This window comes from Sarcophilus harrisii, chromosome 4 (assembly GCF_902635505.1).
Source record: "Sarcophilus harrisii chromosome 4, mSarHar1.11, whole genome shotgun sequence".
In the NCBI taxonomy this organism is placed as follows: Eukaryota; Metazoa; Chordata; class Mammalia; order Dasyuromorphia; family Dasyuridae; genus Sarcophilus; species Sarcophilus harrisii.
This window is the reverse complement of record NC_045429.1, coordinates 173,160,382-173,174,514: the sequence shown is the minus strand read 5'-3', so window position 1 is coordinate 173,174,514 and position 14,133 is coordinate 173,160,382. Positions and strand designations below refer to the sequence as shown.

Genomic DNA, 14,133 nt, shown 5'->3' with positions numbered 1-14,133 from the left:
TCTTGAAGCATTAGATTATTCACTTGAACAGCAATATGAAAGATGAGTTAGAGAGAGGAAAGAATAGTTACTAGATTATTATAGGAGCCTGAGTTAAAAACAAATCAACGACCAACAAGCCTTTATTAAGTAGTTACTATATGTTAAAAGCAAAAAGGCTTTTCAACAAAAATCGAAGAGTTCTTACCCTCAAGGAGTTTACATTATAATAGAGAGGACACTATGTATATAAATTGAGTAATTTCAGGAGAGAGATACTAGATGCTGGAAGAATCAGGGGAACCCTCATATAGGAGGTGATGCTTAATCTGAGTGTCTGAAGAAATAGCAAGTCCTAAGAAGTGTGTCTTTCACCACTGAAGCTTTCCAAACATGGAAAACAGCAACTGCATCTATGGAGACAGAAAAGAAAGCATCCTATGTGAAAGACATCAAGGAAGCCAGTTTGATGTGACCTTGGAATGAGAGAGTAATGAATATATTTTAAAAGACTGGAAAAGTAGGAAGGGGACAAGTTGTAAAGAGCTTTAAATGATCTTAAAAATTTATTCCTTGATCCTGTTCACAAGAGGGATTCATTAGATTTTAGTCACTGTCAGGTGGGGAGTAAGGGTGGGGATGGAGTTGGAGAATGGATTTTTAGCCCTGCTATTTAAGAAAAACCAGTTGGGTACTATGTGGACGATAGATTAGAGTATGAAAAACTTGAGAAAGGGAAGCCAGTCAAGAATCTTCCCTTCTCAAAAAGTACTCACTAACTGAGTTTACATCATGGGAATAGTTTACCGTTAATTTTGTATATATCCAAGGAAACACATACATTTGACAATTGTGTAAATTGTTTGAGGTCTTGACATAGAAAACACCAAAAGGTTAGACATGCTCATGATTCATTCCAAAGTCATTAAAGATGCACATCAAGCACATCTTCTAATATCTTCTTTCAAGTCTATCTTTGACAGAAATCATAGAGTCTTTGTAGTCAGCATATATTAGATAGTTCTTTTGATAATTATCTTAATTTGGGACAATTTATTATGTTCATCTTAAACATTATAAGTCAAGGTGAAAAATCTATCTTATAGAGTGCTGTCTCCTGTTGCATGAAACAATGAAATCATTTCTGCCACACTTTATTTTGTCTCCAAAGAGAAGTGTGTCATTCAATGACTTAGCTTAAACCTTTTTGTCTCCTAGTTTCCTTTAACCACAATGGCAACACACGTCTTCAGTTTTATGTTCAATGTGTCACTACCAATGGTTATTGGACAAGGATCACATATTAATGGTATCAGTGGTTAAATTAATGTTGGACCCAGTTAATGTAATTGGAAATTTTCTCTAGAAATGCAAGAACACCAGAAGAAGAAAGAAGAGAAAGCAGAGATTTTCCAGGGCCAAAGATTAGCAAAGTAGAAAAGGAAAAACAAGAGTGATATGTATTATAGATGATGGCTTGCATATCATTGAAATGTTTGGCCATGGGATCCAGACTAGATGGGAAAGTAGTTAAGATTAGAATAAAAAAGAATTGGAAGAAATCAAGAGATTAAATGGAAAGGTACTTTCACATTGCTTCTAATCTAGATGATGACTTAAACTTATCAGTCAGGATATGTTGAACAAGTAGCATCTAGCAGAATCTATAGACAAATTTTTGTCATCTTGATCACATGAGTCCTAAGATCAACATAGACTACCTCTATACCTCTATTACCAAAAGAATATCTTTGTTCCCCAAGACTGAAGCACATCTTAGGGTATATCTGTCTAAGATTTCTGAGCAATTGATCTGTGAGGAATACAGAAATCAACTTTTACCAGTAGCTCTAACACAGAATGACATCTCTTCCACTCTGATATAGAACTATTCCTGGGCAGGTTGGTTTATTTGTGTGTATCTGTGCTCTTCTATAGGTATCTTGCTTGGGAATTTGTTTGTGTCATGCTGCACTGGAAACTTCCTGAGATCTTCAGAACACAAAATACCTGAAGGACAAGCAATAATGAATCTACTTCAGAGAGCTTTGTAATGAAATTGTAGGATCTTGACTCCCAGTTGAATGTGATTCATTTCCCTTGGGAGTGTGACATCTGGGAGAGAATTATAAGCATACTCTCATAGTCCCATTGATCCAACTAAATTCCTCAGAGAACAATAGAAAACATTCCCAAGAGTGAGAAATAAAGACTCCTAAGACTCCTTGGCCATGCTGGTTTATTTATTTGTCCAAGAGAACCCACTCTTTTGTCTTTATAATGCTCAGCAAACAAATCTACTATACTGTTGCAGAAAGACAATGAAATTTGCTTATAGTCTCCCTTTTAGGTTAGAATTGCATACTATTTTTCAAAGCTCCATTGTGCTAATCCTTTGACTGTACCAATACCTAAGCTCATGCTTTCTAAATTACTGATAAAGTTTCCTGAACAGTGAGATGGTTGAAATGATGAAACAGGAGCTAGAAGTTGAAGATGGGAATTTCAGAAGTCAAGATAATTGAAGGTGGAATAATTTCAAGAAGGAATAACTTCAAGTATAAATTGTTATATACGTTTCTAACAATGAATGGCTAAAGCAACTGGGTAGAGAAGGGCATCACTGGAGTTGAGGGATTCAAAGATCTATAAGAGAATGGTAATATTAATGTTATCAACATGGATATGAAACTCATTAGGGGATGCAGTAGAAAGTTACTCTTTAACTGTATGCTGAATCGTTGAATTAGATTGAAGAATTCAAAAGCACACTGTGAGAAGAATTGGGAAAGAATCATATAATCTTTTGCATGAACTTCAAGAATAAAAACTTTTTTAAAAGCTTTTTTTTATTTTCAAATTATATACATGGATAGTTTTCAACATTCACCCTTGCAAAATCTTGTTTTAAATTTTTCTCCCTTCCTTCCCCCATCCCCTCTCCTAGATAGCAAGTAATTCAATATATGTTGAACATGCAATTCTTGTATACATATTTCCATAATTATCATACTGTACAAGAAAAATCAGATCAAAAGGGCGAAAATAAAAAAGAAAACAAAAAAAAAGCAAGCAACAACAAAAAAGTAAAAATACTATGTTGTGATCCACACTCAGTTGCCACAGTCCTTTCTCTGGGTGCAGATGGCTTTCTCTCACCAGTTCATTGGAACTAGCCTGAATCACCTCACTGTCGAAAAGAGCCATATCCCCAGTATTTATCATCACATAATCTTATTGTTGCTGTGTACAATGTTCTCTTGATTCTATTCACTTCACTTAACATCAGTTCATGTAAATCTCTCCAGGTTTTTCTGGAATCATCCTGCTAATCATTTCTTATGGAACAATACTATTCCATAACATTCATATACCATAATTTATTGAGCCATTCTCCAATGGATGAGCATCCACTCAACTGCCAGTTCCTCACCAGCTACAAACACATATGGGTCCTTTTCCCTTTTTTATGATTACTTTGAGGTACAAGCCCAGTACAGACATTGCTGGATCAAGACAGCTTGATAGCCCTTTGGACATAGTTCTATATTGCTCTCCAGAATAGTTAGAGGGGTTCACAACTCCACCAAAAATGTATCAGTGTCCCAGTTTTCCCACATCCCCTCCAATATTCATCATTATCTTTTCCTGTCATCTTAGCCAATCTGAGAGATGTGTAGTAGTATCTCAGAGTTGTTTTAATTTGCATTTCTCTGATCAATAGTGATTTAGATTATTTTTTCATATGACTAGAAATGGTTTTAATTTCTTCTCTGAAAATTGCCTGTTCATATGCTTTTATCATTTATGAATTTATGAATTGGAGAATGGTTTTTATTCTTATGAATTTGAATCAATGAATCGAAGCAGAGGATGGTATACTATAGATTTATAAATGTGTTATAAACATACACTTTTAACAAATTTAAATTTAAAAATATTTATTGATCACTTATTATTTGCAAGTCCTGGTGCCAGGTAAAACAAAATATGGAAAGATGAGAAAAACAGTCTTTGTCCTCAAGAGCTTTATATCTAGTTCAAAGATATACCAAGCATACAAATAATAGTGCAGGTTATATGACAGTAAAAATACTATCTATCCCAAGTACTATGGGGTTTGGGAGGAGAAAATAAGCACACATAGCTACTGTGCAAATATGACTAATATATGTTATAAATATATATTAATATAGCACAATCTTCCCTCTTTAAAGAAATAATTTACTAACTAAAACAGAGTTTTAGAACATAGAATATGAATAGTGTAATATGACATCCAATTTAGAGTCAGAAACCCACAGGTACTGATTCTGACCATACATTAATTAGTTGTATAACTTTTGGCCTTGCTGGGACTTAGCTTCTTCACTTATATAATATGGGAGTTGGATTGGATAATTTCTAAGGTCCCTTCCTGATATACAATCCTGTGATCCAATGAACCTATTTAAATTATCTACTTGATGACTCAAATGGCTTTGTTTATTAGTAATTTTAATAAGATTACAAGGATGGAAGAGACCTTGAGAGGCAATCTACATGCCTTTGCCTTTAGGCAAGATCATATCCAAACCAACCCAGAAAGATGAATAACTACCCTATTCATCTTCAGATAAATGACTTTCACATCTCCCTTGGTAATATATATTTAATATGTTTCACAGTCAGAAAAAAACATTCTCTTTCATCTAATCTGAAGCCTTCATGCTACAAAAGCCTATGTCCTTTTTTCTGTCTTCTGTAAAGAATAGCCTGCTACAGTTCTCCATTTAAGAGTTCTTCATATACTTAAAAACTAACCCTAGACTTCTGACACTTCTCTTCACCATAGTTAATAATCTCAGTTCTATCCAAAAATTCCACATACATTTCTCCATGAACAACTTACCTAAGCTCTCTCTAATTTTAATAACGTCCTCCAAGTTTGCAAATAACTATTATCACATTTTAATGCCCCTTATTGTTATGATGAACTTGTCCCGCATTCTAATCAATATTTATTAAAAACTTACTCTGTTTCAGGCATTGAGTGAAGCTGTGGAATTATAAAGATAATGAATGAAAAAATCATCCTCACATGTTCCTGAGGAAGATAACAATAATATGTATTAATATATACTGAATAAGTCCCTGGGCAACTCAGTTAGCCCCTCTTTGTCCTACTTTCCTCTTGTGTAAAATGGGGATAATAAGAGTGTGTACCTCACAAGGTTATTGTGAGAATCAAATAATATAATTGTAATGTGCTTAGAATAATCCAATACAAAGTAGATGCTATATTTTATTATTATCAATTCAGATTTGAGTTGTATAATAAAGGAAGAAAGGAATTCTATGAAGCAGATAAAAAAGGAAGCTAATTTTAGGCATAAGAAATAATGAGCAGAAAAATACAGTAAAAGAAAGGAAATGTAATGTTATGAGTAACAGAGAGGAGACAAATTTGGTTGGATCACAGAATGGATATGAGGAAGTTACTTTGCAGCTAGAAACATGGGTTAGGACAAGTTCAGAGACAACAAAAAGTCATTGGATTTTGCTTAATAGGGAAACTACCTGGTGAGATCCATGCTTTAAAAAACCCACCTTACCAGCAATGTGTAGAATGAAGGAGAAAATATGAAGCAAATTCAGAGCCTATGGCAATGAGAAACTCAAGAAAAGAAAGTCTGAATTAAAGTGACACTTCTGTGAACATAGAGTTTTGAATACTCTCAATGCTATAAATGTAAAAAAAAATCAAGATTTTACCCCGATAAGATATATAGGATGAGAGTAGGGTCAAGGATTGGTCATAGAGTTGATAAAACAGGGAGAAGAGAACATTGCCTTTGCAAACAAGTGTCAACATGGGTGATAGAGGTCATAAGTACTAGAGTAATTCAGATCAATAGGAATCAGAGCAATTGAAAATAAACTTTCTGGAAGAGGTAAAATTTGAACTGAACATTAAAGGATGAGCTGTTTTTGTAGAAGGTAGACATCCTAAATGGTCATCGGTCACTCCCAGTTACTGGTAACTGTTCAACATTGAAACCAAGTTTTACTCTCTGGGGAACACAACTCTGAATATACTACCTGATTGGCAACAACTACTTATTCTGGACCTGACCCTCCAATCAGCTCTTGCTTTCCTATATAGTTGTGTAATTTACACATTTTTAGGTGACAGGTGATTATATTACACAGAAACAAATCAAAATCTTGATAAAATGTTACAGAAATTATCTCTCATTCTTCCACAATCTGTCAGTCTGACATAGAAAGAAGCTAGCTTAGGCTAATAATTTTTTTAAATCAATTTCATTCTATACAACAAGTATTTATAAAGTATTTATTATATGCCACATACTGCACAACTGAGCTAAGGAAATAAGGGGAAATATATGAAGCAGCCCATAAAACTTTTTAAACAAGTTGTCCTGATAATAGTCTTATTATTTCTGAGAGGTTTGCGCTTCAAATTCATAAAATATACTGAGTGAAATGTAGAAGTCTTTAAAAAAAGGTTCTGATTCAAAGTAATATGATCAAATCTGAGAAAACAGCATACAAAATGAGTATAACAATGTAAATGCAAACAACAAACACAAATCAAACAAAAATGAATTTTTTGAATTATAAAGAGTAAGCTTTGCCTCAAATAGAAGATATGAAAAGACATTTCCCTTTATGCCTTTGAAGAGATGTGTAGGAGAGTGTGAAACTCATTCATGGATATAAAACATTGCATGTAACATTTTTTCAATATTTTTCAATGAGTAGGTTTGATAACTTTTTTACTTCCTCTCTTTCTCTTCTCTTTTAAAAAAATCTGTTGATGTAAGGAATGGTTCTATGGGAGGGAAAGAGAAGGTAATATAAGAGGAAATCTAGGTAATTTGAAAACAAATTATCTCAATAAATATTGATGATTTTCAAAGAAAAAAGTTATTAGGTATCCTTTTTATTAATCTATTTTGTCTCCTAAATTTTAGACAAGTCTAAAACCTTTACATTTCTAGATTAAGGTCCTTAAGAATCAGGTTTTTCTTGGTATTCCTAACACTTAGTATTCTGCTTGACATAGATGAGGTGCTTAAAATAAATGCTTTTTAAATGATATTTTCATTATGTCACTGATTATTCTAAGAAGATATTAATTTTACATGTGTCTGTTATGATAGATATACCATAAAACAGCTAACTTTAAGAACAGCCTGTTACTTTCTTATCTATAATTCTTAATAAAGTTAAATGGAAAATGTTTCTCACTTTCCTATGTGCATGTTTAGGAAGCATGTCTATCCCTAATTTCCTTTCCAGAGATACTACAAACTATTAATTCAAAATGTCATAAACATACTGTTTTTGCTGTTACCCTGTGAGTCAGCATGGCTCTAGGACCCATGTAAAGATGGGCATTTTTGAAATCATCCCTATTCTCTCATCTATACAATAATATCTAACCTTTTTCCTAACCAGAGCAGTTATTTTCCCCAAAACTTTGAATGTCTTTTCAATTTTCCTTTGCCAATGGATTCCTATTTATCTCTCTCTAAGCTCTGCTGCAACTGTAAATACTCATTGTGGTAATTCCTGACTCAAGGTATTCTACCCTTAGCTAACTTCTTGATAGGCTATAGCCTGTCAGATAATGGAAAATAGCTTCCATATGTCTAACACTTCCTTTCATTTCAGGCTTGTACTATTTCTGATGAGCAGATAGTTCTTATATATACTGATGGAAGAACAGCACCTTCGCCTGTTCTCTATTTGGCCCCTCACCCCACCACGAAATATTCTCATGTCAGACACATCAATCCTTTGAAATGAAGATAAGCAATTGTGGATGTCTCATGATTGTAGCTTCTTTCCAAAGGGCATGCTTTTTAATATTCCATAAAAATGGAAAGGAATTTATAAAATGTAAAAGTTTCCCCATCTCTCAGAGTAGGGGATAGGAGGATACACTATTAATTTCATTATTTTTGTCTCCTAGACTATTATTCAAAAATTGACTTTACAACATTATTGAAATTGAGAAGTTAAAGGCCTTCTGTTTAGATAGGCAGATGTCCTTTATAATTACAAATACCAATGAATTTCTACATTCAGCATCACTACTGCTCTGTTTATCAGTGAGCATCAAATAATGAGAGCAAAATAAAAATTACAATGTATTTACCATACGAATATTCTCTTCCATGATGGAAAATGGAAAATATATGTCACCAAAGTAAATGTATTCTAACAATCCTTGTTTAACAGTGTCCATTTAATCTATTACTTTATTAATTCAATTCTATAAATATTTAAATGTCAATTCTATTATTATTAGCTATATGAGATATAGTACAAAAATCTTGTGGTATAGGAGAACATAATATATACAGAATTTGTTTTTTTAATAAACAACAACATTGGGGGAACAAAGGAGGAAATTTCCAAAAAGAAAAGAAAATTTGATGATAGAGAGGTGGCTTTAATTTGAGGGCATGGAGAATAGTCTGGGAAAGGTTTATAAGAAGGTAACATTTAAGGTGAATCTTAAAGGAAGAAAATAATTTCAACAGGCATAGTTAAGGAAGAAATACATTCCAGTCTTGATGAATATGCTAGATATAAGGTGGGAGGAGGCAGGAATAGTTTACAGACTAACTAACTGGTAAGTCAGTTTGGCCAAAACTAGATTATCTACAGTGGACTAGAATAAAATAAATCTGAAAAAGTAGGTTGGAAATGGATTGTTGATAGCCTTAAAAACCATGATAAGGACTCTATGTTTTTATTTTATGTTGGTTTTAAGTGTTTATATTTCTTTAAATAATGGGGAGTCATTGAAGGTATTTCAGTAGGGGAATAATACAATGAAATCTATATTAGAAATCCAGTGGGCCTTTCTGTAATTATGCAATCCATTTAAGAACTGTTTTTCTATTTACAATATCAGCATATAAAAGTGGACATGATATATTGGAAAGAACACTGGATTTGGGGTTCAGAATAATTGAGCTCAAGCACTATTTACTATCTGTGTAACTTTGGAATATCCTTTGCTCTGAAACTTGATTTTTTTTCTCAGATCTAAAAATGAGACCAAGAATATTTCTATTACCCACCTCACAGGGTTGTTACAAAAATCAAGTGCTATTATGCACTGAAAAGTGCTATATTATATCAGTTATTACTATTACAAAATGCTGGTGTTTATTATAACCACAAATACTCAAGTTCTGAATTTTTCCCTTATGACCTCTTTCAGTTGATCAGATATTGCAAGCCCAATTTTTATGTTAGGAATCATAGTGTAATTCTAACTTATAAATTGATTGGTGTTGTATCTCATGGAACACTCACTGTTGATTCATCACTGCCATTCTGTATTTCCACACCTCCAATCACCTGCTTTAGATTATCTGTCTCAAACTGATTGCACACACAAGCACAGGTCAGAGAAAAAACAGCAAAATATTTGTTTGTCAAAATGATCAACACCACTCAAATCAAATGAAAACACACGAAAAAATCAAGGGCCAGGATTGCAGATTCACATCTGAGCAATGAACAGTGGGGAAAATTGCCTGCCTTTGAACTACTTTCCCAGCCAAAGGCTGTTCCATTGCCTTGTGCCTCCTCTCTAAAGCTCTTCTGTTTTGTTTCAGTTGGCAGGGTTCATCTACGCCTGTTATGTTGTGAAATGTATTACTGAAGAAGAGGACAGCTGTAAGTATTAAAGCTCTATTGCATTTCTTTCAAGTTGAAAGCAGCTTTTTCAGTGCCTCCTACCTCGCCTTCTTACTTCTTAGACATTAGCCCAAATATATCATTAGAACAAGAGAAGAGCTTTTTGTCCCCAGCAGAGCTTGAAGAGTTTCTCATAAAGGAGCTAGTTCAGCTTATTACTAAAGTGAGCTTTTACCTATTCGGGAAGCCATAATATGAGTCTTAAACTTCTTACTGTCCTAAAACAATTATGAGGGGCCAAAACCCAGATGAGAATGCTATGAAAAAGCATGTGTCTGTGTGAAAAGGGTTTGGAAAAGAAGGGGGAAGAAGGTGAAAAAAAAACTGTCCCCTATAATGATTTTTTCAGGGTTTTTTTTACTGATCATTAACTCTTCTTGAATAATTTATCTGCATCTAGAGCTAAAATTTTTAACAATAATATCCATTCTGCAATATTCTCTCTTCAATGGCTTCTCTGCAATGCTTGCAAGCATTATCAACTATTGCCAATCTAAAAACAAAACAAAACAAAACTTCCTCCTGACTTTTCTACCCCCATCCAACTATTATCCCATCTCTCTTCATGCCATTCATTTCTAAATTAAATGAAAAAGTTTTCTGCATGCCTCCATCACTTCCTCACCAACTGCTCTCTAAGAAAGCAAACTCTTTGAGATTTAAGATTATTTCTATTTCATGAATTGTGTTTGTATCCCTTCTAACTACCATGATTCCTGGCACATAGTAGGTGCTTGATAAAATTTATTGATTAAACCTTTGCAAACTGGATTCCATTCCCACCCCTCTACTGAAATTTTTCCCATTGATCTCCTAAAATAATAAGCTTTTCTCAGTTCTTACTCTCCTTGGCTATTAATAGCCTTGGACATTGTTAATCAACTCTGCATTTGGATACTTCTATCTCTCTTGGTTTCAGAGACATTATATGCTTTTGAATTTTCTTCAAAGTACTCTCTAAACACTCCATTGGATGATGTTCACCAAGACTCGGCTTATTGCCTTTTTTTGTTCTCTCCCATTAGCAATTTTCATTCATAACTATACCTTTAAATAATACCTCTACACAAATGATTGCCACATCTATATTTCTTGTTCTGACATCTTTTGGGCTCCAAGATTTCAAAATTTCAGAATGAAAAGAGACTTCAGAAGTGACAATAATCCATGCAGGACAATCCTAATCAGTGGCCATCCACTTTTCCTTAGCAATAGGGAACCCAATTGCTTAGTGATTTAATTGTCATGATTTTCTTGTATCAAGTTTAAACCTCCTCCTCTGCAACTTCCATGTTTTGTTTCATAATTTTAGCCTCTTCTAAGATAAAACATCTCTAGTCCCCTCAATTAGTCTTCACATGCATTTCCATGTGTCTTTAATCATATGTCCCATATTTCCCAAGGACACTTTCTTGCTTGACAATGTTGTTCTAATAATGTGACATTCAGAGTGAACATAATTTTCCATATGTTGTTTGACAAAGGTAGAATATACAACAGGAATACAACCTCTCTTTCTTATACAATAAGGACTTCTCATATTGAGCTTAATGTCCAAAAAAATACCCAATTTTTTTTTCAGAAAAGCTGCTGTAAAGACACAAGAACTTGTGACATTGACTCTAAGTATAGGACTTAACATTTAACTCTACTCAATATTACTACTATTCCTAAAGCATTATTTTACTACTAATAATAACATTACTAAAGTATTACATCATTAAATATTAATACTACTAAATTTCATCTTCTTAGATTTAGTTCATTCTTTTAGCCTGTCAACTTTTTAGATCCTGACAATTTGACAAGGTAGTTTTCCCTCCTAGCTTTATGTGCTTTAGAAATATGAAAGATGTGACAGCTTATGTTTTTCATCCAACTCACTGAAAAAATGTTGAACAGTGTAGGACCAAGTACAAATCCCTTTGATATTACATTAGGACCTGTCTTTTTTCATTTCATTTCATTAATCCTTGATTTTGTGAATTCAATGAATTCTGGATCCATCTAACTATACTGTCATGTAATATCTCTCCATCTTCCAAAAAAAACTAGTATGAAGAATTTTAGCAAATATTTTACTTAATAATAATATTTATATTGTATTCAAAGCACTTTAAAATATCTCATGTTGTCCTTACCCTGAAAAGTGAGTGCTATTATTATGCCCATTTTATAGACAAGGAAATTGAGGTAGAGGTTACATTAAAAGTGTCTTAATCAGGATTTGAATTTTTCCCAACTCCAGTGTCTACTCGGATACCTTGCTGCCTAGATATATTATGTCCAGAGCATATGCTTGACCTAGTACCACCATCATAAAGTAAAATGAAATTAGTTTGACATAACTTATTTTTGATGAATAAGTTAGCTTTTCCATGATTCCTGCTTCCTTTCCTAGATGTTTAATGTTCCTTTAGTGATATGTTCTAGGACCTTGTTGTGAATCAAAGTCAAGCTTATTTCCTGCAATACTCAGTTTCTATTCCTTTAAAAAAAATCATGATGATATTTTCACTTCTCTAGACCTATAGCCCTTCTCATATTGTTTATTATCTTCCTAAGATCTATAACACTATCACAATCTGGTAGTACTTCTAGTATCCTGTGATACAGTTTGTTTGGACTGGGTGTTTTGAGATTATTAAGTATACCATCTCTTATTTTCTCTTTGTGTATAACCATTTTTGTTTGTCCTTTCTAGTGTTAGGATCCTTCTTTTGTTCTCAATATAACTAAAAGATCTCTTTTTTTACTGCTTGTTTTTCATAGCATTTATCACCAGTCTAAATTCATTCTGATCTTGAATCCTAATGCTATTCGTAGAAATCCTTGCACTGCTTTTGTATTTACTTCAGATTTGTCCATAGGATTATCTTACCTGTATCTCCCATCTCAAACTCGACATATCCAAAACTAGAATCCTTCAATTCTGCTTCCTTCTTCTGACAACTATTTTAATGATTAGTGTTTTCATATATTCATTATCTCCAATATTTGAACCTTAGTGTTATTTTTAACTTCTTCCCTATCTCATTTTTCATAGTCAATTTTTCAGATTCTAGAATCAAGACCTACAGATTTTATCTTTATATAGCTCTTATCTCTGTCCCCTTTTCCCCTAATCACCATTGATGACACCCAAGCATGGTCCTACTTTTTGCCAGAATGAACCTTGTAAAAGCCTATTAACATATCTCCTTGCCTCCACTCTCTCCTTCCATCCTCACTGATCCACCTTCCTACTACAAATAGACTCATGTTTCTCATGCTTAGATTTATTGTACCATGCCTCCCATTAAAATCTTCCTATTGTTATCTGAATATACTTTAATTCTCTGCTTATCATTCAAGAACCTTTAAATCCTGGTGCCACCTTACCTTTCTAATTTAAATTCATACTGCTCTCCAAGTTTCTGTCCTTCGGCCAAACTACACCACTCACCAGCCCCTGAGCATGACTTGTATTTTTATTCACAATGCTCCCAGTCTTTTTCTTGTTTTTTTTTTTTAATTCTCATTCTTTCTTTAAAGTGCTCCAGCTAATTTAGCCCCAGTCACTTCATCAAAAAATTTTTTTAAAAAGTGCTTCAAGAATAGCATCTCTTCTAGGAAAGCCTTATCTCTTGTAAATCTCTTGATTTACATATTAATTTGTCCTAAATACATATACATTGTATATGTATGTGTGTTTATGTGTAGCTCCTTTCCATACTGTAGGCTATGAGGAAAGAGGGTATGAATTTTCAAAATATGGTATGATTCCCAGCACCTAATCTTTTACTTAATAGTATTAAGAAATTACTTTATAGAAAGTACTTTTAAAATATTTGTTAGACTGAAAACTATGAAAAGGTATCAAAAAATTACCTTAAGATCTGGCTGCAAGTCATTGCAGAAACTATTTTTTGAGATTCATATCTTCTGTTTCTTTCAATTTCAAGTTCTTCACATTCAAATTATAACAATAGCTATTCCACATCAAGATCCATTCTCAGGCCCATACATTGGAGGTAAAGGTTTAATAACATTTAGAAATAGAAATGACCTTACAGATGAAGATGGTTAAAACTCACTTAGAGAAACCTTATCAAGAGTTTCTACTGAAATGGAAAAGTCATTGCCTAACCTCTCAACTCATATGAGCTGAAAAGTTTGTTGTATCTTATTGATTAGAAATGAAAGAACAGAGTATAATATTTGGTTTTCTTCCTCCTTATTCTTCTTAGTAATAATCTACTAGAGTGGGATTTACTCTAAGGAGATTTCAAAATGAGGAATTATTTTGCTTAATAATTACCATGATTTGAAAGTAAGGAGACAGAAGGAAAACAATTCATTTTTCACACTAAAAGTCTCATAGAGTAGGAGTGATGCATGGAATAGTAGATTTGGAGGCAGGATGACCTCAGTTCAAATATAATA

General features: G+C 33.3%; 1 protein-coding gene across 2 annotated transcripts in view; it reads left to right on the top strand.

The window, feature by feature from the left end:
- Window positions 1-14,133, top strand: part of NKAIN2 (sodium/potassium transporting ATPase interacting 2) — a 215,116-nt gene that overhangs the window by 167,418 nt on the left and 33,565 nt on the right. For both annotated transcript variants that reach the window (XM_031968411.1, XM_031968412.1), the window contains exon 2: window positions 9,627-9,687. In XM_031968411.1, coding sequence (XP_031824271.1) covers window positions 9,627-9,687 — 61 coding nt within the window. The remainder of the gene's footprint in view (window positions 1-9,626; window positions 9,688-14,133) is intronic.